This window comes from Semicossyphus pulcher, unplaced genomic scaffold (assembly GCF_022749685.1).
Source record: "Semicossyphus pulcher isolate SPU_LCO1_2020_fin unplaced genomic scaffold, fSemPul1.0.p SCAF_20, whole genome shotgun sequence".
In the NCBI taxonomy this organism is placed as follows: domain Eukaryota; kingdom Metazoa; phylum Chordata; class Actinopteri; order Labriformes; family Labridae; genus Semicossyphus; species Semicossyphus pulcher.
Window position 1 is genome coordinate 22,850,761 of NW_027211694.1, and position 9,805 is coordinate 22,860,565.

Consider the following 9,805-nt stretch of genomic DNA (forward strand, 5'->3'; position numbering starts at 1 on the left):
TATTAAAAATATAACAAAGAAAATATTTCAAACTAATTACATTTTAATGGGTATAGCTAGGATTTCAAATAAGTTATTTGTTTTTGTCAGGCAAAACATTTTTAGGGGACAGTGAGACAAAAAATGATTAAATAAATTATATCCGATACGACCTGTGATTTATTGTACGTATATCATTTTCATATGCAGACATGATTTAGACATGCATAAAATGAAGAGGAAAAATAATTATGTTATGGTAAAATTATCTTTGCAATATCATACTTTAGGCTGTGCCTAAAAGTAAACATTTGGCAGATACGGAAGATTTATGGATTCATTAAAAAATCCTAAAGGTTTCGTTGTCTAGAATAAAGATTTTAAGTTGATTTTGCACAGCATTTCCAAACCTTAGGAGAAAAAAAAACGTAGTCATGCTTTGTCTACCGTCTGCTGGCCTAATATATAGCCTATAAACACAAGCAACCATTCTGAACAACCATGTTACTCAGTGGCACATGATTTGGTCAAACCATTTGTTTGCACATTGCCGATGGCCACAGTATGTTTGCTATGGAAGTGAGTTCACGTGTGTTGTTGGTGTTTACAATTGTCCCGTTTAAACAGTTACACAGCTGATTGTTGCTGTAATAAACCCTCCAGCAGGAAGATAAAAACTTGAGACCGGGAGGAGGTTGGAAAAGTTTAATGACATCAAACCAGAGCAATGCCAGCTATATGCACATGATCAATATCATCAGTTTTTAAAACATCTATTTAAAAATGTTTGGCTGAAAAAAGACATCTATCTACAGTACAGTAAAAAATATCAAAGTATAAAAATATATTACAAATCTCAATATTTACAAAGACAGCTTCTCTCTACACATGTCTAACTGTCTACAGTCTGTCAGTTAGTTTTCAGTCTAGTTGTGTTTCCTAAAACGAGCAACACGTCCTCAGTAAACTCAGCACCTAAAGGAGACGGCACGGGAGGCCGAACACAGCCTCCACAAATAAGCCTCTAAACTCCCAGCATCCTCTGGGAGAGGGAGGAGAGGAACGTGGATCCACCTCCTCTACATTAGATTAGCAGGAAGTGACGGTGGAGTTCCTCTGGAGAAGGTTAGAAGAACATCCTGTGGGAGAAAGCAAGAGGTTCAGATATTTTCTTCACGTGTTTTTACCAACATGCAGTGATGGGCGGATGATCCCAAAGCTGTGAAGCTCATTTTGCTCATGTTAGGTGCACTGTTTTGATAGTTTGGAGCTTGTATCAAATGAGCTTTTATTAGCAACAGTGTCTAACACATCACATTGTGACGATGAAACGTCCTGTAAATGTCAACCATGAAGTGTAGAAACAGCCACAGACAATCAGCTACATCGAATAGGAATATGCGTTTCATATTTAGAAGGATTTTTCAGGCTGTTTTAACAACTGAAGGTTATTTTGCTGCAAGTTATTATATCTATATTTTAAGCAGAATATTTGAACAAAATATTACAGATAATTGTATTACTTAAAACGCTTGTTTCACTGTCATTGCTCACATAAAAATGTTGATGAGAGATCTGGTCCCGTATTCACAAACATTCTGACAACACAAAGCAAAGTCCGAGCTTAGGAGTGATTTAGGAACACTCTCTGAGCAACTCTGAGCAGGAAGGGACAGAAGCTTTTATCTTAGTGAGGAGGCGGGGTCGCCCCTGTTGCTAGGTATGACACAATCTTTCAGACGCTGTGATTGGCTGATCTCTCAGTGATGATGGGCAGAGGACAGTGAAATCTATCGGCCTAATTTACTCAGACATTGTGTAGATCTGAACACTGTTTTATGTAATGAACAGCCACACATGTTAAAAACACATTCTCATCTTCACATGCTGATAGTTATATTGATTTGAGTAATTTATATTTATAGTAATTTTAGTACTTAATCAATATTAAAGAGGGAAAATGGCTGAGCTTTCCTCAGTGTCTGTGAAAGCTGGCCAGCCTATAGAAAGCTTATAAGAAGCTGCGGCGTTTAACAAGAAGAAGCAGAAAACCCAGCTGGACGGAGGGACAGGGTTTACTTTTATCTCAAATAGTTGATGAATGAAAAACCCTTTTAAGACATAAATTCGGCCCCAGTTTTACAGCTCACACCAGAGGAAGGTATGGGAAAACAGCGCAGCAGATAAATGCATCTCCCTCTGGTTGTGCGCACTAGTGAGGAGTGCGAAAAGCTGTGGTTGGCTACGTGTTAAAGTCTAAAGCAAGAGGGGAGATTGGAGCACCCAAACGGGAGTCTGCACGCACAGGTGAGATAGTTTACCTCTTACTTATAACTGCTGTCAAAGTTCACGTAAAGGCAGAATTACAATATGCCCACGCAATAATGCGGATGTGCGTCTAATACCCATGCCTATTCCTATTGACGGTTGCAACCGACAAAAGTCATTACTGCTGCACATTTTTCCAGTTGCCAAATATCTCAGTGTTGTGATCACTTTCATTTCCGGCAATATTGCGCTGTTGCCATGGTCGCGAGGATCGCATCTCTAAAGAGATCTACCACAAACATGATCCCTGCACGATCCACTCTGTAGGCTGTTGTTTAATTAGCTCCCTGTTATTCAGTGTTTGCAGAACATTTCTCCTATCTCACCGTCCTTCCGCCATTTTCTCCTCTGCTTAAGAAACTCTCAAGCCTCTCAAAAGTCCTCCTCACGACTCCGAACAGTGTCTCACCTTAGCAGCTCTCTTAAGGGCTGAGATGCTTTGTGAATAACTTTTATCTTTACCAGGATCTAGTCTAACTTTCAGGGGAAATTCTTAGAGAACGTTACAAGTCTAAGAATGCTCTTAGAATTTCGTCACGAGGAACTCTTTGTACTCGGAAACTTTATGAATACGGGCCATGGTGTTGTTACTGACTGCAATTAGTGGCTGCTATACGTTTTACATCCACCAGATGGCGCTGTGTTTTCTGAGATTGAAGCCCTGAAGCTTCAACTCTTTTCCACAAATAGAAAGAAAGATCCAAAGCTTCATACGGCTTCAATCTCCCATCTCTACCAACATTTAAACATTTGCATACACACAGTCTCACACACACACACCTGTAGATGTTGGGGTCCAGGAGCACCGCTGTGTCTGTGGGCAGCTTGGACAGGTGAACCACCTGGGTCTTCTGCTGCAGTCTGTCGCTCTCGTTCACCCAAACATCGGGCAGTCTGACACACACAGAAGAAAACATTTAAACTACCAGGATCAAAGGCTCACACTTGCTTTACTGGTCCCAACATGTCACACACTCTTTACAAAAGTTTAACCAGTACCAGATCTGCGCTGTGCAAGAGGGAAGCAGATTAAGAAGAGGAGGAGAGAGAGGAGGGGGACTTACATGTCTTCAGGTGTCCAGTGCAACAAGACCTTCACTTTCCCAGAGTCCTCTTTCCTCCTCGCTATTACCTGAACACACACAAACACACAGATAACGTTCTGCTGCTCACAATGACGAACGAGTTCCTGCACTCGCTACGGTGTGTGTATGTTTCAGCGTGTGCGCCCACCGTGCTGTGGAAGACCACGCTGTGTCCGTTGCCCAGGCTCTCGATGTGTGTTGCCAGGTTGAGGCAGATTGCTCGATGGCGGATGGCATCCATCGTCTGAGCGTCGAAGAAGTCGTGAGGTCGAGCTAAAATAAAAAGTTTTATTTTATTAGCTCTACAAAAAAGTACAATAAATGTGTGTGTGTGTGTGTGGATGCAAAGGTGTGTGTGTGTTTGTGTGTAACGTACGTAGGGAGCGTTTGTGTTTGTTCTTGAGTTTCCTCCTCTTGTTGAGGCCGGCCTTGGACGGAGACTCCTCCTTCATTTTGCCCTGATTGGACAGTTTGGATGAACTCTGGGAGCTGAAGTGAGTGGGGACGTGACGGGCGAGCCCCCCCTGAGAGGCAAACGTGGCGTTGCAGCCCCCCACCACACACTGAAGGAGCACACAGGAGTCATACAGAGTCAGAGGGTGATTTCAGGCTGACTTATGGAGCACAAGGAGCAGGTATATGTCGTTCAAGTCCAAATATTGCAGGCTAAAACCACACTATCAAGGACATCGAAGTGAGGATGAAGGAATGCATAAGAACAATGAATATGTAGAAAACAGGAGTAAAACACGACATGAGCGTGTGTGTGTGTCACCTTGAACGGCTTGTCCCCGCTGTGTGTCATCATGTGTCTCTGCAGCCAGCTCTGACTGGTGGACGGTGTGTTGTACACCTTGCAGCCCTTCCACAGACACACAAACACCTGTGTGGAGAACACACACACACACACACACACAAGGACACACTGATTACTGTGATAAAATAAGAAGAAGATCCTCATTTCCAACAGCTGGTTGTGGAAAAGGATTTTAAGGCTTAGCAGTCCTTCTATCCAGGAAGCGAGAGGGGGAGTCAGTTCTTCATGTCGTGTAAAGAGAGCAGAGCAACTCCTGTCCTCTGAGATAAAAGCACAATTTTGTCGAAGAATGTTTAACGTGTGAAAAATCATCTTCCTCTGTAACAAAAAGGTCTATCTCTGTAGGGATCCTTTCTGTCATGTTGTCACACACTTAGAAGAACAATCTGAGCCTGTCAGTGGAAACAACAAGAACTTTTAGTGGGTGCACTTTGATCAGGAGCAGGATTAAGTTACGGTTATTAAAGCTTGTTTCACAGCTGCAGACTGCACCCAAAATATGTAAAATGAGGGCCCAGGTTTTAAAAAAGGAATTCCCCTCCAACTGAGAGCAGCCAGCCTTCATTTATCACATCCATCAGATCAGATGTCAGCGCAGCATCTGTCCACTTATTCCTGTTACAGTCTGCATTCTGTGGTTGGTTTAGATAATGTTCCCCAACACCTGCAGATATTTGATGCCTCTGGACTTTATATGGCAGCCTCAACCTATGAAATAACAGTCATATCTCCAATGATCGCACACAGAGTCCCCGGACAGTGAGACACGTACCCCTCCTCTCTGTCCGTCCACATGTGTGGCCCTGATGTGTTCGGCCAGGTCGGGGCTGCTGGGGAACAGCAGCTGGCAGTGATCCCAGCAGCACGTGTAGCTCAGAGACTTGCCCCCCGCCGGCGCAGAACCGCTCCCCGCTACAGAACCCCCGCTGTGCCCGTTCAGCATGGCCGGGGTGGAGCGACCGCTGGAGGCCGTGCTCTCCATGTCCATGAGGGTGCTGCTGATGCTGCAGAACACACACGGCAGAGAGGAGACATTAGAAACATCTTGACAGGATCAAATACACAAAAACAAACTAGATAAATTTATCTGGTTTCAATAACCTGAACAAAAGTTAGCACGCTGAGCGGTCGCTTTTTAGACACATACAAGGACTCTGTGTTTTGGTGTGTAAGCTGATAATATCACCATCATTAGCGCACAAGTAGGTGTGAGTATAAATATAATTGTGTATTCCCTTAAATAAATGTGTTGCTGTGATGAATTCTGATGGCTTGTATGACAGATGGAGACTTATTCTTTCAGCTGCAGCCCAAGCTGTGGCACCAGGACTTATGAGGTAAATTAAAATTAATATGAAAACATAATTACTAAGCAGGAAGCAGGCTTTTTCCCCATGTCTTATATAAGTACAGTACGTACAAGTGTTTAAATCAGTCTCTGTTGTAGGATAATATCAGTGATTAAGAACTCCCAAATGAAGGATCATCAGGGTAGGCCGAAGCGTTTAGTCTCTGAACGCTCTCGCCCTCCCTTCTCCTGCTGCAGGATCGAGACACACCTCAACACACCTGATTGTGCACAGGTGAAGTAAGAAGCAGTAAGAACCATTATAGTCACGTGAACCCTGAATTAACCGTCGTGACCTCGCTAACTGACCATCCTGTCTGGTAGTATTGGCCTCTGGAGTACGACAGCAGAAAAGAAGACAAACACAACGTACTGAGCGACTGTAAGGAAGAGAAAGTCAAGTTACAGACTCAGAAGAACAGTGGATGCAGTGGGCACAGTGCAGGTGTCTCCGTACGTTTCAGCTCCATAAATACAAACACTGTTTCTACTACTGAATTGTCCTCTCAGGAGGGTGACGAGCAGGCAGCAGGCGGTTAGACATCTATTTAAAAACTCTTAAATTTGAATCTTAAAATATTCTACAATAATGCAAAACACGTCATCTAAAAGCTGCACAGAGCTGCAGCCTGTGTGTGTGTGTGTGTGAGTGTGTGAGACCATCTGCTCTGATCACTGGCCATACTGGCTCTCAATGGGGGCCCTGCTTACACGTCCTCCTAGAGGTCTGACACCCCTGAAACACACACACAGGCTTCCAGCTGCCGCTCTGCTGTGTGTTGAACAAAAGTTACAGTGAAGTCTTCCAGCTGCCTCAACAGCAGGATTACCACAAGTACAGAAGTTGGCAGGTGTGCACAAAGCAGGCAGGGGATTATAATCTCTCATTAGGGCCTAAAATAACACGTGAAGGTCTGATGAGGCAGCCGGAGTGGACACTGCTGTGCATGATTCCACCAGCCGATAAAAACTCTGCTTCCTGAGGTTTGCTCTACAATATATTGTGTTTATGACCATTTGAAATAGGTGTGTTCCTTTTACACAGCATTAATTTTACTCATAAACATTTGATTAATAATGGTCTTAAGCAATTAAATGTAACGTGCAGCGCCCTGGGGGACGGAGGGCCCGTTCAGCGCTGCTTTAATTACTATTCATGTTTCCTCTAACCTACGACCTTTGACAATAAGATGACAAAATGTGTTGTTGTACTCGACTGAACAACAATTCTACACACAGAACAATTAATTGCAAATGTTCACTTCACAGCAGCCCTCTTCTACTTTGACAAACAAAGTTAGTGCAGTCATTTTGTTCCTCACCGCCGTTTATTTAACACGAATGATGAAAAAAAAAATGTGCGTTAAATGAAAAAACCTGCAGAAGTCAAGAGGCAGAGATAACTGTGCTTTAGACGATCTGTCTCCTCTTTAGTCACAGGTTAATCTGCCTCTCTGTTCTTTTCACAGTAAAAGCTTTAAGTAGGTGGCAGCCTACTTCTCAGTATGATCACATCTCAAATGAGATAAAACTGATTCATGTTTTTCGTAATGTTTGCCCACAGACGAGTAGTGGGAACGAGCCAATGAGCAGCGGAGCTTCCAGTCACACGAAGCAGCCGTACAAACACTGAAATGTTACTCATTCTGTGCCAGCGAGCAGCAGTGTAGGTGTGAAAGGTGCAGCTTTTAGTAATTTCCCACCTTGTTGGCATGACTGATGCACCGAGTGTGGGGAGACAAGTTCTGGCAAAGGTTCAGGATGTAACACAGTTTCACAACTACTCTGAATGATTCACACAGTTTCAATCTGTCACAGAAGCCCAGAGGGGAAAGTTCACTTTCTAATGAATCGAGAAAGTTCAGAATGAGGGGCAGAAAAAAGAGGGCGGGGGAAAGAACAGCCTATACATCAAACAGCAGAAATAATCAACAGCCAGTCAGTCTGCATCCAGACAAACAGGTCGCTGGGATTTCAAGATTTCATTTTTGTCGGTGCAAATAAAAATTGTGATGCTAAAAGGATTAATCCCAGTGACCATGAATCAGATCCCAATGGTGACACCGGTCAAAATATTTATAACATGATATTTTCCTACTAATAAATATAAGGCCGGGGTAGGATATCAGTCCTGTAAGGTTTCAAAAGGAATTTCCTTTTAGAAATTAAGCTTAATTTTGGAACTAATAGAGCAAAACGTAAAAAAACAACAACAATAAAAGCAACTACTTAGTCATGTCAGAATGTAAAATAAGACATCCAACAGCCATTCTTCTCAATCTACTCAAACTCTTTTAAACACATTTAGAAATCATGATGATGCAACAGAAAACATAGGTACTGTAAGAACCATTGTTTTCTTATTAATATGATAAACGTCTCAAACGGCTTTTAGAAAACAGTAAATCAATTTCATTTTAATCAATGAGGAAAGAAACACATTTCCAAAAGGACTTTAATAATCCTTAAAGAATGAACCCTTTTCTTAAAGGACTAACTGGAAATTATTACAATTTTAAAAAGGACTTTTTAACTAGGGTATAGTAACCAAACGTGTGAGAAAACGGATTCGTTCTTTAAAGGGTAGTTATGGTAATTGATTAAACTGAAAAACAGATGAGTTTAGGATTTAAGATGAACATTTCCTGCACAATCATACACAGCATCATGTTAGACCACAAGGACGTTTGTTTGCGAGCTGATGAATGTGCCATGTGCTATTGTTGTATGAGCCAGAATGTTATAGAAGTCACATTCGTGCTGCCAAGAACCAACACGAAACACTCTGGTTCACTTCCCTAATGTTGCGAGAACGTATACAAACCCTAACAGGCGTAATTTCAAATATTTTAATCAAAGTCGAACGTTCCAGAGACGTTAAAAAACTTTCCCCAATAACTGTTGGGACGTTCGAATTGAACGTTACTGCATCATTCAGCTAACGTTCGTGTGACTCGAATCAATACAGGTCACATTGTGGGATACAATGTAACCTGTACACAAACTGTTACAACCTTGTAACACTTAGACGCAGTGAACTTGGCATCGTGTTGTGACCTTTCACCACCTCTTCTAGAACCCAGCGTAAGGCCTCTCTCTTCTCCTCACACTGCTCTCTAATGAAACAGACCTGTCCTCAGAATCCATCCGGCTGAGCGGCTCTCCATCCGACGAGGTCAGCTCCACGCTGGCCCGTCTCTTGGTGCCGTGCTCGGCTTTCTCCGCGGTCTTTGTGCGGTCTGCAGGCGGTGAGGAGGACACGCTCTCCCCCTCTCTTTGTTCTTGTTTCAGCACCCGGGAGCCCTCTTGTGCGGAATCAGTGCTACTCGCCAAACTCCCCTGTACGGGACTTTTACCCGGTTCAGAGAGTTCACAGCCGGGTTCCTCCACATCTTTGTCTGTTTTTTCAGTCGCTAACGTTGTTTCTTTGTCGGCGTCGGGACCAGGAGAAGGGCTGTCCACACCGTGCTCCGCCGCACCACGGCCACTGTTCACGTCCATTCCTGCTCTGTTCTCGTTGTTGTCGCCCGGTTCCCGTTTGGGGTCCGGCACGGCCTGTCCCTCCTTGCCGGTTTCTGCCGTTTCACCGGTGTCGTTTTGATCCGACGTCGGGTGTGAATCTTGTTCGGCCCCTTCGCTGGTAATTTGAGGCATTTTCGAGCAGCACGAGAAGCTATTTTTCTGATGTTCCACTCGAAAAGTTGCCCCAGGCTGCCCTTCTTCCTCCACTCACACTCTCCGCTTCAAGCGTAAAACACAGCAGGGGGTTTGCATGACGTCGGGGCTCCGCATGCACAGAGCACGCCTATTTGATAAGATGTCTCACTTCATACTCAAAGCCGAATCAGCAATAACTGTAATTCTAACATGGCTTCAGAAGATAATACGGAAGAGCATGAGGGCCAAGCACAAGAATTTTATTTTTTTTTCATTTTGAGAATAAAGTTCAAATGTTGATTTGTTTTCCCTCAGAACTAGCACTAACGATAAGGGTTAGACATTCTTTACATTTTGACTTTTTCATCCAAAAGCAAAATATAACAACATATTCTGCATTTCAACACTATTCCATAAATGCATCTTTAAGCAGCTGTAACTTCAATACTATTAATTCAACCTTGACTTAAAGTGTTGTCACAACCCGTAATTGTGTTTACTTTGAAAAACCCTTACTCTAACATCGCAATGTTTTTGTCTCTGAAATCTCTGCACATATGTGTGTACAAATGTAAATATTTTAAAATCAAT

The 9,805-nt window shown here is 43.1% G+C and overlaps 1 protein-coding gene across 1 annotated transcript; it reads right to left on the reverse strand.

Moving 5' to 3' along the window:
- Positions 1 to 679: 679 nt before the first annotated feature.
- Positions 680 to 9,279, reverse strand: aebp2 (AE binding protein 2). Its single transcript, XM_069671315.1, has 8 exons — positions 8,688 to 9,279; positions 4,982 to 5,213; positions 4,168 to 4,275; positions 3,769 to 3,955; positions 3,541 to 3,665; positions 3,372 to 3,439; positions 3,088 to 3,201; positions 680 to 1,118 (listed from the first exon to the last, which is right to left on the reverse strand). The coding sequence occupies exons 1-8, from the start codon at positions 9,209 to 9,211 to the stop codon at positions 1,106 to 1,108; spliced, it is 1,371 nt and encodes a 456-aa protein (XP_069527416.1). The 5' UTR covers positions 9,212 to 9,279; the 3' UTR covers positions 680 to 1,105.
- Between the last annotated feature and the right edge of the window lie 526 nt (positions 9,280 to 9,805).